Below are 25,787 nucleotides of genomic sequence, written 5' to 3'. Positions count from 1 at the left end.
CTCAAAGATTCTTCTGTTTCATTGTTTTCAGTGAAGCTATCTGCAACTTTGTCATCTGCAATGACTCTTCCCTTCAAAGTCAGCCCATTATCTTCAATCCTGACTTTTTTGTGGAGAAACTCCGACATGAGAAACCTGAGGTGTTCACTGAGTTGGTGGTCAGCAATATTACAAGACTTATTGATCTACCTGGAACTGAGTTGGCTCAGCTAATGGGAGAAGAGGACCTTAAGTTGCCTGGTGGGGCAGGCCCGGCATCAGGATTCTTCCGGTCTCTAATGTCTCTCAAGCGAAAGGGTAGGAATTGTGTCTGTGAAGGGGGCAGTTCTCAGTTGCTTCCTGGGCTCTACTCCAAACATTTGCACATTCGTGGAGGAGTTACTATTATTGTAAAGCATTTTTTTAGTCATTTTTTTCATTACATGAATAGTAAAACTTTAAGTAACATTGATAAAAATTATAAAAATTACCTAGATTAATTAAAGCATATATATCAGTCTCCAGAAAATAGCATGATTCGTTTACATAGTTATCAGGAGCACCTTGATTTTCATGCTCTATTAATACTATACTAAAAATATTAAAAGAACAAAGTTATACAGCTGGTGATTACAGTAAAGAAAGTTTGACCATTTTTTTATTGCAGTAGTTTTATTGCAGTAGTTCTCTAATGTTTTCATTCCATAGAATGCTTTGATAAGGTAAATATTAATACTTATGAATCAAAAAGCCTTCTCAGAAATAAGTTATTAGTTTTATATACTATAAATTATGATTATTAACACTGTTTTTGATAAGATGTGAAAGAGATTCCATTTTGTTTTATTAAATATAAGGAAATCCCAAGGGCAGCAAAAAAGTTTAAACATAACAGGTTAGACCCTATACCAGCTCTAGTGGATAATCTATCATGTTCTAATAATCATGGGTATAAGTTCTATTTTTTGTTTGTTTTTAAATTAAATATCAATATTCCAAGTATTGTTAATTAAAGAAGAAGATGGTCTTTGCCTTCAGCAGAGTTGATTGAAAGATGTTCTGATTGCATTTTCTTTTTTCTTTTTTTAATTTAATTTTATTTTTAAACTTTACAATATTGTATTGGTTTTGCCAAATATCTAAGTGAATCCACCACAGGTATACACGTGTTGCCCATCCCGAACCCTCCTCCCTCCTCCCTCCCCATACCATCCCTCTGGGTCGTCCTGGTGTACCAGCCCCAAGCATCCAGTATCGTGCATCGAACCTGGACTGGTGACTCGTTTCCTATATGATATTATACGTATTTCAATGCCATTCTCCCAAATCATCCCACCCTCTCCCTCTCCCTGATTACATTTTCTGATGTACTTCCAACTCTAAAGTTTTTTTGTACTGACCATGTGAACATACTTGCTCAACTGTGACACAGGATGCTTGAGGGGTATGCTGATTTTAAATATGCTGATTTTGTACTGTTTGTGGAAAATATAGCCTTGTTCTATTGTATGGCTTTTTTCAGAAAAAGGAGTAGTCTTTGGATCCCCACTGACAGAGGAAGGCATTGCCCAGATATACCAACTGATTGAATATCTACACAAGAGTAAGACTACTTGAAATTTTTTAATTCTTTGTTAATGAACAGTTGTCAGTTTTCTGTTGGGAGCTTAATATCCTTGAGTTAGTAGGTGTCAGTTAACCATTAGCAAAGACGCTAATTAATCAATGATAATTTCAGGTGGCATGTTTCTCAATATATTTCCTTATAAATTTCATCTCATGTATTGATTTGCTTTATACTCTCAAACACACACACACACACTCACACATATACACACACACATTAGATAGTGTCTATGAAATCACATTTTGCCCTGGATTGAGAGAGGCGCATCTTCTGGAAAAAATACATTGCTTCTAAAGAGTCTCAACATTTATTCCAGGGATAATAATTTATCACCAAAGATACCTTTGAACTCTAGAATTCTCTGATTAAAACACACTCAACTTAATTCCCTTTTCACTTTTTTAATAGTCATACTGGATATGTCATTGCTTTAAGTACTTGGCACAGCTGAGTGTATATAAAATGTGTGGCTTTATGTGATGCCATGATGAATTCAACACTAATGGTTATTTTTGGCTTGCTCTACCTGGGACACTGTGCTGGGAGCTAGAGCAGAGGTTACAAACTGACAGCCTAAGGGCTTAAGTTATCTATTTTCATGTTTTGTTTGGCTGATTAAGTTAAAAATAAAACTAGTTTCCAGTCTTTTAAAATGGGAAAAGTCCAGGTTTTCAGCTTTCTTTGGATAACAGGAAGATCTAGCATACTTGAGCCCTGTGGCCTCTTGGGACACAGTCATCTGGAGCACAGGTGGGTGCTTACCAGTTTGTTAGGGTTCCTGTTCATTCATTTACTGTTGCCAGAGTGGCTGGTAGGCATTTCAACTTGGAAACCTGAATTAAGGAGCTATTCAGAGAAATACATACTTAAGCTGAAAACAGGACCTCTCATGCTTCTACCAGATCAAACTGAAACAATGTGTCTCATCTTTTTTAACCCTTAGATTAGTTTAGAATCTAGGTTGAAGGGAAGCATCCTTAAGTTGGAATGACTGAGCTTCTGGCAGTCTGTTAGATGGAAGGGTGATCTGACAGATTAGAGTTCTAATTCCTGGGGTAGTGCAGAGACCCTCGATTCATTTTAGGCTGGGAAACTGTTTATAGGAGCAATGTACCTCCACAGATAAACTCAGCCCCTCCAACAAAGTCTGGGATGGCTCATGGGAAGGGGACTTCAGGAAGACGTGGCTTTCCTTCCAACTTATTTTTCAAGCTCTATTATATATAAAATAGATAACCAACAAGGACCTACTGCATAGCACAGGGAACTATACTTAATATTTTGTAATAACCTATAATGCAAAATAATCTAATACATACATACATATATATATATGTATATATATATGGGTTTCCCTTGTGGTCAGCTGGTAAAGAATCTGCCTGCAATGTGGGAGACCTGGGTTTGATCACTGGGTTGGGAAGATCCCTTGGAGAAGGGAAAGGCTACCCACTCCAGTATCCTGGCCTGGAGAATTCCATGGACTGTGTAGTCCAGGGGGTCGCAAAGAGTCAGACACGACTGAGCAACGTTCACATATATATATATCTCACTTTGCTGTATGCCTGAAGCTAACACAACATTTTAAATCAACTATATTTCAATAGGAGTTAAAAAAAACCGGATAAAATTCAGTCTCCAGATGTGCCTCAGGAGGTTCAGTGACTCCTGGGTGGACCATCTCTCAGCCTGGAAGATCTCTGGGTGCTCAGGGATGTTCAGATAAGTTTCCCCAGGGGTCAGTAGGTCTCAGCTCCTCTGAGAAGAAAGGCAAAACCTCCTTCAGGGTTTTGTAAGGGTCTTTCAAATATAAAGTGGTCTTTTAGATGACTTATTTTAATCATAATTCTCTGTTTCTTTTTTCCTGTCCTCTGTTCTTCTTCCATGCCGAACAGACTTACGAGTAGAGGGTTTGTTTAGAGTACCAGGGAATAGTGTCCGACAGCAGATTTTAAGAGATGCTCTCAATAATGGAACTGATATTGACTTGGAATCAGGGGAGTTTCACTCAAATGATGTTGCTACCTTGCTGAAGATGTTTCTAGGAGAGTTACCTGAGCCCCTGCTGACACATAAACATTTTCACGCACACCTCAAAATTGCTGGTGAGTATTGGAGGTGAGAAGGGGCTGTAGGTACATTTATTTCAATTTAGTAAAGTCATCTGGAATATTTTTGTAACCCACAGAATATTCTGTTGTTTGTAAACAATAATATTGTGTTGTTTGTAACTTCTGCTAATATTGGTTAAGACTTCATGATAGTTCTGGGCTTTCTGAATACTCATAAGCATTGGCTAGTTACGTTTGATTTAGTCAAATTTTTTTGTCAAATAAACTTCTTTGAAGATACAGTCTGGGTTTGGTTTATTTTTGTGTTCCTGATGGATCCTAGCATTGTGCTTTGAACATTTTAGTTGTTTAATTAATGTATGCTTTTCACTGGATTGATTGACACACCCAAGTCAATGGTCACAGTTTTGATGTATTTGCCTTGGTTTGGAACTTTTGCTAAGTATTAATATGCCTCAGTTGAGATCATCTCTACTGTTGAAAATTTGCTCTTTAAAAAATAATTTTGCTTGTTTTCTAAATAGGCAATACATTCTTATGAATTAAAATTCAAAAGGTTCCAAGAGCATCCAGTGAAAAGCCTCTTTTCCATCTCTGTTCCCTGGTACTCAGTTTTTCTTCCAAGAGAGAACCAGTACTATTGATTTCTAATGTATCCTTACAGAGAGATTTTAGACACTTACAAATACCTGCATATATTTCTTTTCTCTCTTTTTATGTAATGGTAGGGTGTTATACACATGGTTCTGTGGTTTGCTTTTTTAATTTACTGTGTCTTGCAGAATGTTCCATTTTCAGCTCATAAACAGTTTCCTCTTTTCCTTTTATGCCTGTGTGGTAAGGAATTCATTCTTAAATTGCACAGCAGTTGTGCTGCTATAGACTCTAAGTGCACACAGCATCAACGTCCATACTGTATTTACCTAGTTTTCTACCCTTGAGCCTTTCTCTCTTGCTTCTAATCTTAAGGAAAAGAAATAGAAGGTTTTTTTCTTTTGAATAATTTTTACCGCTTAGAAAAAAATAGGTTTTGAATTTCTAAAGTAAGATTAGATTTTGTTAGCACTTCCAGGAACAATTTAGATGATACAAATGAGAAAATATTTCTAGAATATTATACAGCTTTATAGTTGTTTTGGCTTCCCTCGTAGCTCAGTCGGTAAAGAATCTGCCTGCAGTGCAGGAGATCCGGATTCCATCCCTGGGTTGGGAAGATCCCCTGGAGAAGGAAATGGCAACCCATTCCAGTATTCTTGCCTGGAAAATCCCATGGACAGAGGAGCCTGGTGGGCTGTGGTCCATGGGGTTGCAAAGAGTTGGGCACGCCGGAGCAACTAACACTCGATATCATCACAGTTTTTTGGGGGGAGAAATAAAAGTTTTTGGATCTTTGAAAAAGATATAGAAAATATTGATAAGTTCTTTTTATAAGGGTTAACATGAATAATGCCTGTTCTGTTTGCTTTCCTGTTGAGTTAATTTAGTACAGTATCTGAAACTTCCCCTCCACCACCCCATGATTCACTGGTCTTTGAGATCACACTAAGGTGTGGCACGGGTGTAGCATTTGACATGCCTTACTGATAACAGGCAGGGATTTTTGTTTTCAATTTCGTATTAACAGGAAACAGTCTAGAGATATTATTTGCCTTTCCTAAACCTGGAATTATAATTGAAGTTAAACAGCTTCAATAACACACTGTAATCATTTTCAGGTCTACATGAATTATACCCAAATGTTTTTCAGTGTCTTTTGAAATTCTGATGATCTAGGGAGAAGGCGATGGCACCCCACTCCAGTACTCTTGCCTGGAAAATCCCATGGATGGAGGAGCCTGGTAGGCTGCAGTCCATGGGGTCGCTAAGAGTCGGACACGACTGAGCGACTTCACTTTCACTTTTCACTTTCATGCATTGGTGAAGGAAATGGCAACCCACTCCAGTGTTCTTGCCTGGAGAATCCCAGGGACGGGGGAGCCTGGCGGGCTGCCATCTATGGAGTCGCACAGAGTCGGACACGACTGAAGCGACTTAGCAGCAGCAGCAACAGGGACAGTTTTTAATTGATAACCTGTATAGCCTGTGAGAGAAGAAGCCATGATTCTGACTCTGTAAGGAGCCATGATTCTGACTCTGATACCTGGATCATCCTGGTATCAGGTCATGATTCACTCTCATAGTTTTTTAGCAGTAAAATATCTTGTTGAGGAAGTGTGAAGGGGGTGGCATTATCAGAGATATGTGTGGACTGTTTTCATTTCTCTTGAGTATATAACTGGGAATGAAATTACTACGTCATGTGATAACTCTATGTTTAACTTTTTGAGGAACTGCCAAGTTGTTTTCCACAGTAACCATACCATTTTTTACATTCCCACCAGCAATGTAGGAGAGTGGTGGGGTTTTTTTTGGCTCCACTGTATGGCATGTGGAATCTTAGTTCCCCAACCAGTGATCAAACCTGCGCCCCCTACAGTGAAAGCGCAGAGGCTTAACCACTGGACTGCCAGGGAAGTCCCTGTAGAAGAGTTTAATTTTCTCAGCATTCTTGCCAGCACTTGTTATTGTCAGTCTTTTTGACTATAGCCACACCAGTGATTGGGGTCTGCCCTGGTGGCTCAGAGGTTAAGGCGTCTGCCTGCAATATGGGAGAACTGGGTTCAATCCCTGGGTCCGGAAGATCCCCTGGAGAAGGAAATGGCAACCCACTCCAGTGTTCTTGCCTGGAGAATCCCATGGACGAAGGAGCCTGGTGGGCTACAGTCCACGGGGTTGCAAAGAGTTGGACACGACTGAGTGACTTCACTCACACCACTGATTATGAAGTAGTATCTCATTGGGGTTTTGATTTACATTTCTCTGATAGCTAATGATACCGAGTATACAAATGCTTATTGGCCGCTTATATATCTTATTTGAAGGAATGTTTAAGTCTTTTGCCTATTTTTAACTGGGTTTTTGTCTTTTTATTATTAAATTATATTGATATGATTTTGTTATTATATTTTGCTATAATCTCTGTTTATACTTGATTCTTTTTTTCCTTTCTCTTATTGGAGGATGATACATAGTAGGAACATTGATTTTTTTTTTTCTTGTATATTTTCCATCCCTTACAATCATCTCTTTTATCCTCAAGATTTGATGCAGTTTGATGATAAAGGAAACAAGACCAGTGTACCAGATAAGGAACGGCAAATCGAGGCTCTTCAGTTGCTCTTCCTCATACTCCCTCCACCCAATCGTAACTTGCTGAAGTTACTGCTTGATCTCCTGTACCAGACAGCAAAGAAACAAGACAAGAATAAGATGTCCGCCTATAACCTTGCCCTTATGTTTGCACCTCATGTCTTATGGCCCAAAAATGTAAGTGTCGGGGGAACAGAAAGACTGCTTGGTTTTCTTGAGCTGGGCCTCATTCTATAGCTGTACTTCGTGTGGTTATCAAGGGTCCAAGTTCTGGTCTTCAGCTTTATTAGGTTAGGAACTTACTTTGTTAGATCATTTAAGAGTTATCAAACCGCCAATTCCTGTTAATCTCGCTTATAAATCAATCTGATAAACCTGAATTACAATTTCAGTGGAAACTCTTAGTGGAAGATTATAGCTACTAAATATACCAGAATACTCATGTTGGGTGGTCAATGTAAACTGCTTCGTAACATGAAAGCCTTCTTGGGAAATCAAATTGACTTCTGAAGATCAAATGGTGTGAATTTAAACCAGAGCTGTATGATCTCACAGGATGGCGTCCCTGAGCTTTTAGATAGAGCGATACTGCCTCGTCCTAACTTTCCTATGTCCTGTAGACGTACTCTCCTTAGAGAAAGCTGAATGTCCTTCTTTTTTTTTTTTCAACTTTCAGCTTTTTATTTTGTATTGAGATATAGCCGATTAACAATGTTCTGGTAGTTTCAGGTGAACAGTGAAGGGACTCAGCCGTAGATATGTATATATCCTGAATGTGCTTCTTTAACTGAGACCACGGCCTTCCTAGTGACTTACATGAGAAGTAAATTGTATAGTCTTTTGAACTAATTTTTTTTTTTTCCCTCTGAGGCATTTTACTTGTATGTACTACATCCCTAGAAAAAGAATCCAAGGATTTTCCCTCCTGTATGTTTTTGTCTTGCTTCTTCATGTTCCATGAGGCCAGCTGAGGTTGTCAGTACAATGAAACCAAACTGACGGGATGGGAGCAGGTTCTTCCACCATTTTTCTAGATCTTTGAGTTGCACATCAAATCTGGGGCTGATCACTCCACACTTATTTAGCCTGCCTGTGAGGTTCACAACAATTTTCCCAGCCCTGTGATCATCAGTGATTTCAAATTCGCCAATGTAACCACGCTTCATCACTGTTAGAAACCTGACGATGACTTTGGAGCACGGCCTAATAAGGACCTGGCGTTTGCCTCTCTTCTCGGCATTGTTGATACTCTTGAGCGTGTCAGCCAGGACATTCATGCGCACCATTCTGGCGGCACGGAAAGATGGTGGAAAGACTGAACTAATTCTTGACCTGGAAGCCGTTAGTTTCATATTCCTGTCCATTCATAAAACAGAGCTTCTGCCCAGAGGAAGGTTGCTGTGGGGAGGGATATGAGAGGAAAAAGACATACCAAGATTTGTCCATGTTAAGGGCATAAAACCTCATACCTAAAAGAGTTTTAGAACCAGCTCAATGAGACTGAAAATAAACAAGTGATATGACTATAAAGTTAAGAGGTCTTAGAACACACAAACATTAAGTAACAAAGATACATGTTGAGAATGCAGGCTTTGGGATAGTAGAGATGCTGAAGTGCTTAAAAAGAGGCAGGGGAAACAAGAGAAGGGACTCAGTGACCATTTGACTATTTTTAAGAAACAGATGTCACCTTTAACATCAATTCATAGTGACAGTTCTCTTTTGTCTTTGGAGAAACTAGTTTCTCTGAAGAGCAATGTTCTCCGTGACTGGTATGGATTCTACTCTTCTTGTCCCTTTTCCCAGGAAAGATGATCTTCAGCATACATGTCTAATTCTCAGGCAGAATTAGAAAAGGAAAATTGGTTCTCTTGGATTTCCTGGTCACTTCAGGGACACATGGTTCTTCCTAGGTTGTATCGTTTCAAGTGGAAACCTGCTGAGCCAAAAAGTCTTTCCAGAATTAAACACTGTAGTAGAGTCGGCTTTCTTGGTGATAGATGCTATCATACATTTGAAAAAATTAGCTTATTAATAAGTAAATGGGAGTATCTGCCTTCCACTTCCCAGTTCTTCATCTCTTTTTTTTGCTTTCTTTTGCTCTAAATAGGCCACTGCAAATGACCTTCAAGAGAATATCACAAAATTAAATGATGGGATGGCTTTTATGATTAAACACTCTCAGAAACTTTTTAAGGTAGGTAATAAATGGGATTTGGATAGTGAGAAGATAAAGAGATGGAGCAAGGTGGGATCCTGAGAGGGCTGTAAAGATGGCTAAATAAGAAAGGCCCTGACTGGAACTGGGAACCAAACAGACAGTGGTAAAACTGAGAGGGAACGACCTGGGTAGGGAAGAATGTGAAGGTGCCTGAGAGCTGAGCAGGGCTCTACCTCCTGGCCTGTGGGCTCTAGCCTTTGAGTCATCCTTCCTTTTTCATGAAAAACAGCAGATGCTGGAAGCAGAGCAGTAGTTTTATCCTGCCTGCTTCCTGCCGGTTGGGATTTGACAGCCTCCTTTCATCTTGTATTCATAGTCGTTTTTAGTGCAAACTAGCAGTGTTTCTGCCAATGTAATTTTCTTAATAGCTTTGTGGGTCTCTGTGGATTTTAGTGAGATTCACGCAGAAGATAAATTTGAAGATAAACCCTTCTCTTCCATGGACTCCTGCTGAGAAGGCTGAGGGACAGTACCTTTCAGCTTCCGGGAGGCCCTCTGGTTGTATTGAGAGGCTCTGGGAGGCACGCCTTTATCCTTTTGAAAGGGCTCTTTGTGTAACTGAATATTTTTGACCTTTTGATGTTTCCAGTGTTTTAGCAAAAGGTTTTACAGTCACATCCTTGGTCTTTTCTTTAGAGTGTACTTTCCTGATGGTGAATTTCTTAATTTTAATGTCTTTTGCCATCTGGAAAAGCTGAGAATTTTTAAGACCACTCTGTTCTGGTTCCTTTTTTTGCCTTTCGTAAAAAAAAAAAAATTGGTAAAATACATATGACAACATTTACTATATGTGTACAGGCCAGTGGTATTAATTACATTCATACTGTTGTGCAAACCATCACCACCATCCATCTCTTGAACTCCTTTCATCTTCCTAAACTAAAATGCCATTAAACAATAAAGTTAGTTTAGTTAAAAGACTAAAACTCATTAAACCATTACTCCCCCATTCACCCCTTCCCCTTGGCCCAGGCCACCACCATTCTGCTTTCTGTCTCTGATTTTGACCACTTTAAGTACGTCATGAAAGTGGAATCAACCATACAATATTTGTCTGTTAGTGACTGGCTTACTTCCTTTGGCGTGTCTTCAAGGTTCACCAGTGTTGTAACATGTGTCAGAATTTCCTTCCTTTTTAAGGCTGACGTTTCATTCATTGCATATACCACATTTTGCTTATCTGTTGAGGGCACTTGGGTTGCCTTCATGTTTAACTCTTGTGAATAATGCTTCTCTGAACCTGGGCATATCATTTACATTGTGTTTACAACTACATAGCATTTATATTGTATTAGGTATTCTGGAATGGGTGAATTTAACTCAGATGACCATTATATCTACTACTGCGGGCAGGAATCCCTCAGAAGAAATGGAGTGGCCATCATGGTCAACAAAAGAATCTGAAATGCTGTACTTGGATGCAATCTCAAAAACGACAGAATGATCTCTGTTCGTTTCCAAGGCAAACCATTCAATATCACAGTAATCCAAGTCTATGCCCCAACCAGTAACGCTGAAGAAGCTGAAGTTGAACGGTTCTGTGAAGACCTACAAGACCTTTTAGAACTAACACCCCAAAAAGATGTCCTTTTCATTATAGGGGACTGGAATGCAAAAGTAGGAAGTTAAGAAACACCTGGGGTAACAGACAAATTTGGCCTTGGAATACGGAATGAAGCAGGGCAAAGACTAATAGAGTTTTGCCAAGAAAATGCACTGGTCATAACAAACACCCTCTTCCAACAACATAAAGAGAAGACTCTATACATGGACATCACCAGATGGTCAACACCGAAATCAGATTGATTATAGTCTTTGCAGCCAAAGATGGAGAAGCTCTATACAGTCAGCAAAAATAAGACCAGGAGCTGACTGTGGCTCAGACCATGAACTCCTTATTGCCAAATTCAGACTGAAATTGAAGAAAGTAGGAAAAACCACTAGACCACTCAGGTATGACCTAAATCAAATCCTTTATGATTATACAGTGGAAGTGAGAAATAGATTTAAGGGCCTAGATCTGATTGAGTGCCTGATGAACTATGGAATGAGGTTCGTGACATTGTACAGGAGACAGGGATCAAGACCATCCCCATGGAAAAGAAATGCAAAAAAACAAAATGGCTGTCTGGGGAGGCCTTACAAATAGCTGTGAAAAGAAGAGAAGCGAAAAGCAAAGGAGAAAAGTAAAGATATAAACATCTGAATGCAGAGTTCCAAAGAATAGCAAGAAGAGATAAGAAAGCCTTCTTCAGCGATCAATGCAAAGAAATAGAGGAAAACAACAGAATGGGAAAGACTAGGGATCTCTTCAAGAAAATCAGAGATACCAAAGGAACATTTCATGCAAAGATGAGCTCGAAAAGGACAGAAATGGTATGGACCTAACAGAAGCAGAAGATATTAAGAAGAGATGGCAAGAATACACAGAAGAACTGTATAAAAAAGATCTTCATGACCCAGATAATCACGATGGTGTGATCACTGACCTAGAGCCAGACATCCTGGAATGTGAAGTCAAGTGGGCCTTAGAAAGCATCACTACGAACAAAGCTAATGGAGGTGATGGAATTCCAGTTGAACTATTCCAAATCCTGAAAGATGATGCTGTGAAAGTGCTACACTCAATATGCCAGCAAATTTGGGAAACTCAGCAGTGGCCACAGCACTGGAAAAGGTCAGTTTTCATTCCAATCCGAAAGAAAGGCAATGCCAAAGAATGCTCAAACTACTGCACAATTGCACTCATCTGACACGCTAGTAAAGTAATGCTCAAAATTCTCCAAGCCAGGCTTCAGCAATACGTGAACCATGAACTTCCAGATGTTCAAGCTGGTTTTAGAAAAGGCAGAGGAACCAGAGATCAAATTGCCAACATCCGCTGGATCATAGAAAAAGCAAGAGAGTTCCGGAAAAACATCTATTTCTGCTTTATTGACTATGCCAAAGCCTTTGACTGTGTGGATCACAATAAACTGTGGAAAATTCTGAAAGAGAAGGGAATACCAGACCACCTGATCTGCCTCTTGAGAAATCTGTATGCAGGTCAGGAAGCAACAGTTTGAAGTGGACATGGAACAACAGACTGGTTCCAAATAGGAAAAGGAGTTCGTCAAGGCTGTATATTGTTACCCTGTTTATTTAACTTATATGCAGAGTACATCATGACAAACGCTGGACTGGAAGAAACACAAACTGGAATCAAGATTGCTGGGAGAAATATCAATAACCTCAGATATGCAGATGATACCACCCTTATGGCAGAAAGCCTCTTGATGAAAGTAAAAGTGGAGAGTGAAAAAGTTGGCTTAAAACTCAACATTCAGAAAACGAAGATCATGGCATCCAGTCCTACCACTTCATGGGAAATAGATGGGGAAACAGTGGAAACAGTGTCTGATTTTATTTTTTTGGGCTCCAAAATCACTGCAGATGGTGACCGCAGCCATGAAATTAAAAGACGCTTACTCCTTGGAAGGAAAGTTATGACCTAGATAGCATATTCAAAAGCAGAGACGTTACTTTGCCAACAAAGGTTCGTCTAGTCAAGGCTATGGTTTTTCCTGTGGTCATGTATGGATGTGAGGGTTGGACTGTAAAGAAGGCTGAGCGCTGAAGAATTGATGCTTTTGAACTGTGGTGTTGGAGAAGACTCTTGAGAGTCCTTTGGACTGCAAGGAGATCCAACCAGTCCATTCTGAAGGAGCTCAGCCCTGGGATTTCTTTGGAAGGAATGATGCTAAAGCTGAAACTCCAGTACTTTGGCCACCTCATGCGAAGAGTTGACTCATTGGAAAAGACCCTGATGCTGGGAGGGATTGGGGGCAGGAGGAGAAGGGGACGCCAGAGGATGAGATGGCTGGATGGCATCGCTGACTCAACGGACGTGAGTCTGAGTGAACTCCGGGAGTTGGTGATGGACAGGGAGGCCTGGCGTGCTGCGATTCATGGGGTCGCAAAGAGTTGGACAGAACTGAGCGACTGATCTGATCTGATCTGATTATAAGTAATCTACAGATGACTTAAAGTATACAGGAAGATTATTTAGCTTATATGCAAATACTGTTAATACACCATTTTATATAAGGGACTTGAGTATCTATGGATTTTGGTATCTATGGGGAAATCCTAGAACCAATATTCTTTGGATTCTGAGGTACGACTCCGTACCCAGAAATGGAATTGTTGGGTCGTATGCTTTAACAGAACTCCTGTACTGTTTTCCATAGTTGATGCACCATTTTACCTTCTTACCAACAGTACACAAGAATTCCCATTTCTTTGCTTCCTCAACAACACTTGTTATTTTGTTTGGGGGATTTTTTTGATTGTAACTGTGTTATTGGGTGTGAGATGGCAACTCATTGTAGTTTCGATTTGCATTTCCTAATGATTAGTGATGTTGAACACCTTATCATGTCTTTATTGCTAATTTGCATATCTTCTTTGGGGAAATGTCTATTCAAGTCCTTTGCCCATTTCTTTTTTTCTTTTTTGGCCATGCTGCATGGCTTGTGGGATCTTATTACCCTGACCAGGAATTGAACCCATGCCACAGGAGTGAAAGCATCAGTTCCTAACCATTGGACTACCGGAGAATTCCTGCCCATTTTTGAATTGGTTGTTATTTTTTGTTACTGAGTTGTAGGTATTCTTTATATATTCTAGATGTTAATCACTTATCAGACATATGATGTGAAAATATTTCTTCCCACTGGGTGGATTGCTTTTACTTTGTTAATAGTGTCTTGCTGCACAAAATTAAAAAATTTTTTATGAAGTCCCATTTGTCCATTTTTTCTCTTGTTGCCTATGCCTTTAGTGACATATGCAAGAAATCCTTGCCAGATCCAATGCTCTGAAGCTTTTGCCCTATGCTTTAATAGTTTTATATTTTTATGTCTTGTGTTTATCTATTTTTGGTAATTTTTGTATATGGTATTAGGTAGTGGTCCAGTTTCATCCTTTTGCGTGTGGATATCCAGTTTTCCCAGCATCATTTGTTAAAAAAAAACTGCCTTTCCCCATTGAATAGTATTGTTTGTCACTCTTACTGAAAATCCGTACATCTGAGGGTTTATTTCTGGAGCCTCTTCTGTTCAGTTGGTCTGTATGTTTGTCTTAATGCCAATATCATACTGTTTTGATGACTGTAGCTTTGTAGTAAGTTTTGAAATAAGGAAATGTGAGTCCTCTAGCATTGTTCTTCTTTCTCAATATTGTTTTAGCTATTTGGGGTCCCTTTGACTCCGTATGAATTTTAGGATGGATTTTTCTATTTCTGTAAAAACTATCATTGGAATCTTGATAGGGAGTGCAGTAGATTATTTTGGGTAGTATTGACATTTTAACAGTAATAAGTCTTCCAATCCATGAATCTGGGATGTCTTTCCATTAGTTATGTTGACTTTAATTTTTTTCAGTGAATTTTTGTAGTTTTTATTGTACCAATACAATTTTACCTCCTTGGTTAATTTCTAAGTACTTTATTCTTTTTGATGCTATATGTAAATGAAGTTGTCTTCTTAATTTCCTTTGTGGATTGTTCATAGTTGGTGTATGGAAGTACAACTCATTTTTGTGTGTTGACTTTGTATCCTGCTACTTTGCTGAATTTATCAATTCTAACAATTTTTCTATGAAATATTTAGGGTTTTCTACATATGAGGTCATATCATCTATGAATAGAGATAATTTTACTCCTTTCAAATTTGGCTGTCTTTGATTTCTTTTTCTTGCCTAGTTGCTCTGGCTAGTTTTAGTTCCTTTTTATTTAACAGTTTTTCCTTCAGTTTGTCTCTCTTCTTACTTTATAGTCTGCAAGGCCAACAGGAGAGTCTCTCTAGAGTGTGCTAACAAGATGGAGATTGAGATGTATTTTATGCATATATATAAAATATATTACATATATCATGTATTATAAATATAATCTCATAATTTTATCACAATTGTTTAGCTATATCATGTAACCCAATCATCACAGGAGTAACACTCAAGTCACCAATATTTTATTGGTTAGCAACAAGTCACAAATCCATTCACACCAGGAAGAGGGAGTTATGCAGAATGTAAACATGGAGGCCACCCTAGAATTTACCCATTCAGGGTGGTGTGATCCAAAGTTCGGAGATTAGGAAACACAGGTCAGAATCTTTGGCTTAGTAGCCTGGAAAACAAAGGGTCAGGGCTGTATTGGAGGCTTAGGTGCCCAAGTCAAAGATTATGATCAATTAGAAGTCAAGATTTAGATAAGTGAATTAGAGCAGTAGTCACAGGACAACTGGAGAAAGAATAGTTTTTAATGGTGAGCAAAGATCTCTCAAATCAGTTCGTATACTCGTCATTTAGAGGAAGAACTAGTTCCAAAGCATGATTTTATGGGAATAAGTTGGGAGGAGTTGTGAATAGGAAGAGTAAGGCAGTAGTTGTGAATCAAAATGGGGAATTTCTAGGTGCACTTCCTAACAGAACTCTTTTCTCTTGCTACCATTGCCATGGGGTTAACTTTTTGTGGCCCACCACTCATAAGTTGCAAGAGAGATGGGATCACAGAGATCTCATTGCATCTCATAGTTTAGCTTTCCCACCTTCTGATCTGTTATCTGTTGGGCCCATTCTCTTGCCCTTGGTCCAGCATACACAATTCAGGTATACGATGAAGTTGCACTTCACTGTGAAGGATTTTTTTAAAGTGACTTAAAACAACACAAATTTGTTATCTTACATTTCTTTTTTTTTTTTTTCTTCTCTTTTTTTTTTTTTTTATTCAATTTTAATTAAAAAAAAATTATCTTACATTTCTATAGGTCAGAAGTCTGGCAGGAATCTCACTGGGCTAAAACTAAGGTGCTGGCAGGGATGCACTCCTTTCTGGATGTTCTAGCAGAGAATCTGTTTACTTGTCTTTTCCAGCTCCTAGAGATTGCCCCTATTCCTTGGCTTGTAGTCCCCTTTCTCCATCTTCAAGGCTAGCAATGTTGTGTCTCTCTGATCCTTCTACTATAGTCATGTTTCCTTCTAACCACAGCTGGGAAAATTTATCTGCTTCTGAGAACCCTTGTGATTATGATTATAAGTGAACCTGCTTAGATAACCTGGGATACTCTCCCATTGCAAGGTCTTTAACTTAATCACACCAGCAAAGTCTCTTTTACTTTACTGTGTCAGGTAACATTTCACTGTGGAGGATCATAAGAATACAGATTATACAAACCTTAGAGATAAAACATGAGTACAGTCTCCTAGATGTATTTGGCTTAGTTCAGTTCAGTTTAGTTCAGTCGCTCAGTCGTGTCCGACTCTTTGCGACCCTATGGACTGCAGCACGCCAGGCCTCCCTGTCCATCACCAGCTCCCAGAGTTTACCCAAACTCATGTCCATTGAGTCGGTGATGCCATCCATCCATCTAATCCTCTGTCGTCCCCTTCTCCTCTCACCTTCAGTCTTTACCAGTATCAGAGACTTTTCAGATGACTCAGTTCTTTGCATCAGGTGGCCAAAGGATTGGAGTTTCAGCTTCAGCATCCGTCCTTCCAGTGAATATTCAGGACTGATTTCCTTTAGGATTGTTCTTGCAGTCCAAGGGACCCTTAAGAGTCTTCTCTAACACTACAGTTCAAAAACATAAATTCTTCGGTGCTTAGCCTTCGTTATAGTCCAACTCTCACATTCATACGTGACTACTGGAAAAACCATAGCTTTGACTAGACAGACCTTTGTTGGCAAAGTAATGTCTCTGCTTTTTAATATGGTATATCGGTCGGTCATAACTGTCCTGCCAAGGAGTAAGCATCTTTTAATTTCATGGCTGCAGTCACCATCTGCAGTGATTTTGGAGCCCCCCAAAATAAAGTCTGTCACTGTTTCCACGGTTTCCCCATCTATTTGCCATGAAGTGATGGGGCCTGATGCCCATGATCTTAGTTTTCTGAATGTTGAGCTTTAAGCCAACTTTTTCACTCTCCTCTTTCACTTTCATCGAGAGGCTCTTTCTGCCATAAGGGTGGTGTTGTCTGCATATCTGAGATTGCTGATATTTCTCCCAGCAATCTTGATTCCAGTTTGTGTTTCTTCCAGCCCAGCATTTCTCATGATGTACTCTGAATATAAGTTAAATAACAGGGTGACAATATACAGCCTTGACGTACTCCTTTTCCGATTTGGAGCCAGTCTGTTGTTCCATATCCAGTTCTAACTGTTGCTTCCTGACCTGCATACAGATTTCTCAAGAGGCAGGTCAGGTGGTCTGGTATTCCCATCTCTTTCAGATTTTTCCAGTTTATTGTGATTCACACAGTCAAAGGCTTTGACATAGTCAATAAAGCAGAAATAGATGTTTTTCTGGAACTCTCTTGCTTTTTCCATGATCTAGCAGATGTTGGCAATTTGATCTCTAGTTCCTTTGCCTTTTCTAAAACCAGCTTGAACATCTGGAAGTTCACAGTTCACATATTGCTGAAGCCTGGCTTGGAGAATTTTGAGCATTACTTTACTAGCGTGTGAGATGAGTGCGATTGGGCAGTAGTTTGAGCATTCTTTGGCATTGCCTTTCTTTCGGATTGGAATGAAAACCGACCTTCTCCAGTCCTGTGGCCACTGCTGAGTTTCCCAAATTTGTTGACATATTGAGTGTAGCACTTTCACAGCATCATCTTTTAGGATTTGAAATAGCTCAACTGGAATTCCATCACTTCCATTAGCTTTTTTCGTAGTGATGCTTCCTAAGGCCCACTTGACTTCACATTCCAGGATGTCTGGCTCTAGGTGAGTGATCACACAATTGTGATTATCTGGGTCATGAAGATCTTTTTTGTATAGTTCTTCTGTGTATCCTTGCCGCCTCTTCTTAATATCTTCTGCTTCTGTTAGGTCCATACCATTTCTGTCCTTTATTGAGCCCATCTTTGCATGACATGTTCCCTTGGTATCTCTAATTTTCTTGAAGAGATCGCTAATCTTTCCCATTCTATTGTTTTCCTCTATTTCTTTGCACTGATCACTGAGAAAGGCTTTCTTATTCTCACCTTGCTATTCTTTGGAACTCTGCATTCAGATGTTTATATCTTTCCCTTTCTCCTTTGCTTTTCTCTTCTCTTCTTTTCACAGCTATTTGTAAGGCCTCCCCAGACAGACATTTTGTGTTTTTGCTTTTCTTTTTCTTGGGGTCGTCTTGATCCCTGTCTCCTGTACAATGTCACGAACCTCTGTCCATAGTTCATCAGGTACTCTGTCTATCAGATCTAGTCCCTTAAATCTATTTCTCACTTCTACTCTATAAGGGATTTGATTAGGTCATACCTGAGTGGTCTAGTAGTTTTTCCTACTTTCTTCAATTTAAGTCTGAATTTGGCAATAAGGAGTTCATGATCTGAGCCACAGTCAGCTCCCGGTCTTGTTTTTGCTAACTCCATAGAGCTTCTCCATCTTTGGCTGCAAAGAATATGATCAGTCTAATTTCAGTGTTGACCATCTGGTGATGTCCATGTGTAGAGTCTTCTCTTGTGTTGTTGGAAGAGGGTGTTTGCTATGACCAGTGCATTCTCTTGGCAAAACTGTTAGTTTTTGCCCCACTTCATTCTGTACTCCAAGGCCAAGTTTGCCTTTTACTCCAGGTGTTTCTTGACTTCCTACTTTTGCATTCCAGTCTCCTATAATGAAAAGGACATGTTTTTTGGGTGTTAGTTCTAAAAGGTCTTGTAGGTCTTCACAGAACCGTTCAACTTCAGCTTCTTCAGCGTTACTGGTTGGTGCATAGACTTGGATTGCCGTGATATTGAATGGTTTGCCTTAGAAATGAACAGAGATCATTCTGTCATTTTTGAGGTTGCATCCAAGTACTGCATTTCGGACTCTTCGGCTTGGTACAAGTTCTAATTATTTCATTCTTTCAAACATTGTCTAGTTTTGCTCTTCCTTTCTGTAGATCTCTCGTTTAGCTCCTCATTCTTGGGATTTTGATTCTTATTTGCTATTTATCTTTGTTTCCAGGCTAGTGTGAGCACTCTTTGAGCTTCTTTTCATCTCTAAAGGAGACAAAGACTGTCTTTTCTTTCTTTCTTTTTTTTGGGGGTTTGTTTTGGTCTTAGAACTTTTATCTTTGGATTTGAGTCAGAACTGTTGTCCTTGTGGGCACCTGCTTCACCGCTTTGGCTCAGTAGGTTCTTCCCTAAGCTTCTCCCTGGATGAAAAGTGGTTGATTGTTCTGTGCGCTCTGTATTCTGAGAGGTCCTGCTTTACCCCATTGTTCGTCTTGTGCTTTTCTGTCTTTTTGTTCTCAGGTTCCTTGGGTGGATCGTTTATCTCTTATCCTCAGATTCTATGTTGTTTTTTTCTGTGTACTTTGTATTTTTTCCCCTAAAATTATTCCTAACTACTTGAAGTTCTGTCTTCTACTATTATAAGTCCATCTGACCCAATCTGGTTTTCTCTCTTCTCAGTAGGAGTCACCACATCTTTTCTTGGAAATTATGATACACACACACACACACACACACACACACACACACACACATATAGTTAAGGCCAATCCTCATTTTATGTGAACCGGCCCTTTGTTGTTTTCCTGTGAACTGTAAAATACCTCAGACCCTCAGATTTTCATTTAAACCCATCTACTTTTGATTACTTTTGATTCGCTTTCTGAGTATCCCTTCAGCTCATAGTATCTTTTTGGGGCAATGGTTTTTATGCTTCTTAAAATTTTTAAATTATCTGTTTATTTTTGGCCGTGCTGTATCTTGGTTGCTTTGTGTGGGTTTTTCTCTGGTTGTGGTGATCAGGGATTACTTTTTGTTGAGGTACACAGGCTTCTCATGGTGCTGGCTTCTCTCGTTGCAGAGCACAGGGTCAAGGGCGCTCGGGCTTCAGTAGTGGTGGCACACAGGCTCAGTAGTCGCAGCTGCCAGGCCCTAGAGTTCAGGTTCAATAGCTCTGGCACTCAGGCTTAGGTGTTCCATGGCATGCAGACTCTTCCTGGGGGCAGGGTTCAAACGGCCGTCCCCTGTGTTGGCAGTTGGATTCTTAACCACCAGGCCATCAGGGAAGTCCTGTTTTTTTTTTTTTTAATGAAGTTTTAAAATAGATGATGTGGGCTGTCATATTCTTGTTTGGAGGACATTTCCTTTGGCTCTCTTCTGTAGTTTACCAAGGGAAAAATTAAACTTTAGATAACGTAATGTCTTTGTCATGAGACTCATTTTTGGAAAACTTCATTATGAAGTTTTTCAAATATGGAGAAAAGTTGAAAGATTGAAATAAAACTCTCAGATTCAATGAATGTCACCATTTGGCATATTTGCTTTATCTCTCTACGTTCATGCTTTTTATTTACTTTTTTTGGCTGAACCACTGACATGGTATTTTGTCCTTTAAAACTTAAGCATGACTATATCCGTCTACTCTTCTGTCTATTCATTGTATTAATTTTTGAGCGTTTGATATTGAAACTCCAACTGAGACTCTTAACTTATCTAACCCCCCCAAATAATTGTAATATATAGTAGAACTATATATAACTTTGCTCTGTTTTCCAGGTATGTAAATGTATTATCATTTTTTCGTAATTCAAAAAATAAAAAAACAAAGAAAAAAGAAGTCAAATAGTAATACAGAAGTACCAATTAAGAAAAGGCATGCATCTCCTAAGAATACGAATATTCTCCTAATATTCACAGTATCATTATCACATCTAAGAGAATTTATAACAATTTCATATCAGCTAATGTTCAATTCATATTCAAATTTCACCAGCTGTCCATTGAATGTATTTCATAGTTTCTTTTTTTAAAAACATAAACTGATCAAGGCTCATGTTTTGCTTTATTATGTCACTTTTAATCTAGAATAATTACTGCCCTTTTTCTTTATGTTATTGATTTGTTAAAGTATTCAGGCCTATTGTGTTCAGAATATTCCATTTTCTGAATTTGTCTTACTGTTTTCTCAGGGTTGTTTAGCTTGTTCCTTTATCCTTTATCCCTTTCTCCGTGGCTCCTATAAACCACAAGTTGGGTCTAGAGGCTTGATTAGATTCAGATTAAGCATTTTGGGCAAAGATTCATAGGTGATATTTGTGTACAACGTATTGCATCATATTGCATCACGTTAGGAGGCACAGAATGTCAGATTGCCATAGTGATGCTGCTTTTGCTAATTTTAGCTGCCTCATCTCTCAATTATCAAGGTGCATTTCCCCTTGGCAGTTAGTAGGTCACCTGCAGGGTGATCACTGAGTGTAATGGCTTTAGCATCCACTGATAATCCTGCTGGCATCTGTAACTATATTGGGTATTACAAAATAGTGATTTTCTAATTCTATTATTTAATCTTTATTAGCTGACTTTCGTCCTTGGACAAGAGCTTTTCTTCTTTCTCTCTTATTTAAAAAAAAATTTTTATTTTTTGGCCACAGCATGTGGCATGTGGGGTCTTAGTTCCCCAACTAGGGATTGAACCTGTGTCCCCTGCACTGGAAGCGCAGAGTCTTAACCACTGGACCTCCAGGGAAGTCCCCTCTTACTTTCTTTTTTTATGAGTCTCTGTAGACTCATGGATTTTTAGTTATTCAAAGTGTTAGTCAATTTCTGTTGTTAATTTTGATATTCAAATTGTACTGAATCTGGACCATAATAGCCCTTGCAAGCTGTTTCCTGCTGTGTCTTTTGACAGGACTCCATTAGTCTTTGAGTGTTTCCATTCTGGCATAAATGTCCCCAGCTTACTTTGTACTTGCTCTGCCCTGGGCCTGGAATCAATTATTTTCTTCAGGGAGTCCTAGATTATTCCACTGACACTGGGTGTACCTACTTATTGTTTCTTGAGTGATATTGCTCCTAGGCTCTTTGAAGGCAAGGAAGTAGATAAAAAATTTTTTTAAAAGGAAATCATCATTTCATAGTGAAAGTGAAGAAGCCCAGTTGTGTATGTCTCTTTGAGATCCCGTGGACTGCAGCCCACCAGGCTCCTCTCTCCATGGGATTCTCCGGGCAAGAATACTGGAGTGGGGTGCCATTTCCTTCTCCAGGGAATCTTCCCAACCCAGGGATTGAACTCGGGTCTCTCGCATTGCAGGCAGACGCTTTAACCTCTGACCCACCAGGGAATCCCTAGATCATAGTAGTATTTCCAATTCAGATTTAACACTACAGAGCTTTCTTTTCCTTGACTTCTTTTACTTTATACTTACATAAATTTTTACATTGCAAATTTTAGATTTTAATAGCATTTATATATGTTATTTGTTTTATCCTGCAATATAACAAATTAGTTTCAAAATAATGTAACTATTACTACTAATAGTAAACTTGTGTATATCTGCTGATGGAAGTTTAATATTTCCTTACAGTTCCTTTTCCCTTGAATATATCTCACTAGGCTGTATACTGTATAGTCAGAATACAGTTTTTAAAAGTTGGTGGAATAATTCCTTTCTCTATGCTTACATTGTCAAATTGATATACAGATATGCTTATTTTGTTGTTGTTACTCAGTTTAGGGTTTGCTTTTTTTTCTTTTGGATTTATTTTTTTGAAACTGTGGTATGTTTACATCGTTCAAAAGTCAAAATTTCTTAGAAAAGTATACTTAGAGAAATTTGAGTTCTTTTCCAAACCATTTTCATTATTTTCTTAGTGTTTTGTTTTGTAAAAACATAAGTACTGTATCCGTTCAGTTCAGTCGCTCAGTGGTGTCTGACTCTACTGTATATATGTGTGTATACTCTTTGTTTCCTCTTCTTTCTCACTCAAGTACTTTATACACTGCTGTGTAACTTTTCCACTCAACAGCAGGTCCTGGAAAGACTCATATCAATTCATAAAGTGTTTTCCTTCTCTCCTTTTTAACTACTGCATAGCACTTCATTGTATGGATTATATTAATAAAAGCTTATTCAACCAACTTCCTATTAATAGACACCTGCTTGTATCTATTAGTTTTATCCAAGTATGTTTTGTATTTTTGGAGTTATATCTTCAGGATAGGTTTTCAGAAGTGAAATTTCTGGTTTAAAGGATAAATGAAAACGTAATTTTTTAAGATAGTGCCAGATTCTCTTCCATCGTGGTTATATTATTTATTCTTCTACTAGTATTGTTTCAGGGTACTTATCAGAGGATTCTCAGTAGTATATCAGTAAGCTAAATTATTCCTTTTCTGTTGTTACTCCACAGTAATTCAAAATGGTATTTTCTATCCAGTGTTTCTAAAATGTGATTTAGGGACCACTTGAAATTTGTAAGGATTTGGGGGTAGTTTTTGTGAGTATAAACATTACTAGAGATGTCTGTTTTGGTTCATTTGAAAAAAATTATATATACACACACATAGGTGCCATGTGTGATTTTTAAAACTATGGTCGTGTCTTCTCACAATGTTCCTGTTAGATTTCTTGAGCTATCTTTTTGGTGCAAGAGAAGTGACACTGTGAAATAAGGCATTTTGAGGATCTTTGGTTTTTCTAGAATAATCTGCCAGTCAGATCATTTTAAGAACCACTGTCCTCATGATCTGCAAGAATTTTAGATACTGCTAACCGTTTGTTCTTGATTTTCTTTTATGTCTTGCCCAGGCTCCTGCTTATATTCGGGAATGTGCCAGATTGCACTATTTGGGTTCCAGAACTCAAGCATCAAAGGTAAGAATAGAAAATTGCTCTTGGCCCAAACAAGGAGAGAGCTAATTTAGATTAGTGGAGATTTAAAACAAAGCTTGGAATCAAAGTGAGACATAGGAAAATAAAATGTATAAGAAAAGTCTGTAAATAGCAACCTGGAATGTCAGGTCCATGAATCAAGGCAAATTGGAAGTGGTCAAACAAGAAATGGAAAGAGTGAATGTCGACATTCTAGGAATCAGCGAACTGAAATGGACTGGGATGGGTGAATTTTACTCAGATGACCATTATATCTACTATTGCGGGCAGGAATTCCTTAGAAGAAATGGAGTAGCCATCATGGTTAACAAGAGAGTCTGAAATGCAGTACTTGGATGCAATCTCAAAAACAACAGAATGATCTCTGTTCGTTTCCAAGGCAAACCATTCAATATCACAGTAATCCAAGTCTATGCCCCAACCAGTAACGCTGAAGAAGCTGAAGTTGAACGGTTCTGTGAAGACCTACAAGACCTTTTAGAACTAACACCCAAAAAAGATGTCCTTTTTATTATAGGGGACTGGAATGCAAAAGTAGGAAGTCAAGAAACACCTGGAGTAACAGGCAAATTTGGCCTTGGAATATGGAATGAAGCAGGGCAAAGACTAATAGAGTTTTGCCAAGAAAATTGGTCATAGCAAACACCCTCTTCCAACAACATAAAGAGAAGACTCTATACATGGACATCACCAGATGGTCAACACTGAAATCAGATTGATTATATTCTTTGCAGCCAAAGATGGAGAAGCTCTATACAGTCAGCAAAAACAAGACCAGGAGCTGACTGTGGCTCAGACCATGAACTGCTTGTTGCCAAATTCAGACTGAAATTGAAGAAAGTAGGGAAAACCACTAGACCATTCAGGTATGACCTAAATCAAATCCCTTATGATTGTACAGTGGAAGTGAGAAATAGATTTAAGGGCCTAGATCTGATAGATAGAGTGCCTGATGAACTATGGAATGAGGTTCGTGACATTGTACAGGAGACAGGGATCAAGACCATCCCCATGGAAAAGAAATGCAAAAAAGCAAAATGGCTGTCTGGGGAGGCCTTACAAATAGCTGTGAAAAGAAGAGAAGCGAAAAGCAAAGGAGAAAAGGAAAGATATAAGCATCTGAATACAGAGTCCCAAAGAATAGCAAGAAGAGATAAGAAAGCCTTCTTCAGCAATCATTGCAAAGAAATAGAGGAAAACAACAGAATAGGAAAGACTAGAGAGCTCTTCAAGAAAATCAGAGATACCAAAGGAACATTTCATGCAAAGATGGGCTCGATAAAGGACAGAAATGGTATGAACCTAACAGAAGCAGAAGATATTAAGAAGAGGTGGCAAGAATACACAGAAGAACTGTACAAAAAAGATCTTCACGACCAAGATAATCACAATGGTGTGATCACTGACCTAGAGCCAGACATCCTGGAATGTGAAGTCAAGTGGGCCTTAGAAAGCATCACTATGAACAAAGCTAGTGGAGGTGATGGAATTCCAGTTGAGCTATTCTAAATCCTGAAAGATGATGCTGTGAAAGTGCTGCACTCAATATGCCAGCAAATTTGGAAAACTTAGCAGTGGCCACAGCACTGGAAAAGGTCAGTTTTCATTCCAATCCGAAAGAAAGGCAATGCCAAAGAATGCTCAAACTACCGCCCAATTGCACTCATCTCACACGCTAGTAAAGTAATGCTCAAAATTCTCCAAGCCAGGCTTCAGCAATATGTGAACCATGAACTTCCAGATGTTCAAGCTGGTTTTAGAAAAGGCAGAGGAACCAAATTGCCAACATCCGCTGGATCATGGAAAAAGCAAGAGAGTTCCAGAAAAATACCTATTTCTGCTTTATTGACTATGTCAAAGCCTTTGACTGTGTGGATCACAATAAACTGTGGAAAATTCTGAAAGAGATGGGAATACCAGACCACCTGATCTGCCTCTTGAGAAATTTGTATGCAGGTCAGGAAGCAACAGTTAGAACTGGACATGGAACAACAGACTGGTTCCAAATAGGAAAAGGAGTACGTCAAGACTGTATATTGTCACCCTGT

At 38.9% G+C, this 25,787-nt stretch overlaps 2 protein-coding genes across 5 annotated transcripts in view; one reads left to right on the top strand and one right to left on the bottom strand.

The window, feature by feature from the left end:
- Nucleotides 1-25,787, top strand: part of ARHGAP19 (Rho GTPase activating protein 19) — a 70,412-nt gene that overhangs the window by 28,541 nt on the left and 16,084 nt on the right. For 2 of the 4 annotated variants that reach the window (XM_015460706.3, XM_024985840.2), the window contains exons 2-7: nt 32-297; nt 1,502-1,582; nt 3,502-3,711; nt 6,818-7,044; nt 8,978-9,064; nt 23,656-23,721. In XM_015460706.3, coding sequence (XP_015316192.1) covers nt 32-297; nt 1,502-1,582; nt 3,502-3,711; nt 6,818-7,044; nt 8,978-9,064; nt 23,656-23,721 — 937 coding nt within the window. Of the gene's footprint in view, nt 1-7; nt 298-1,501; nt 1,583-3,501; nt 3,712-6,817; nt 7,045-8,977; nt 9,065-23,655; nt 23,722-25,787 lie in introns of all 4 variants that reach the window. The other 2 variants (XM_024985838.2, XM_024985837.2) reach the window with 1 other exon arrangement.
- LOC132343944 (small ribosomal subunit protein uS8-like) lies at nt 7,485-8,291 on the bottom strand. The gene has a single exon (XM_059882008.1). The coding sequence runs from the start codon at nt 8,229-8,231 to the stop codon at nt 7,764-7,766; it is 468 nt and encodes a 155-aa protein (XP_059737991.1). The 5' UTR covers nt 8,232-8,291; the 3' UTR covers nt 7,485-7,763.

Source organism: Bos taurus, chromosome 26, assembly GCF_002263795.3.
Source record: "Bos taurus isolate L1 Dominette 01449 registration number 42190680 breed Hereford chromosome 26, ARS-UCD2.0, whole genome shotgun sequence".
NCBI lineage: Eukaryota > Metazoa > Chordata > Mammalia > Artiodactyla > Bovidae > Bos > Bos taurus.
This window is presented reverse-complemented; position numbering and strand designations above follow the sequence as displayed.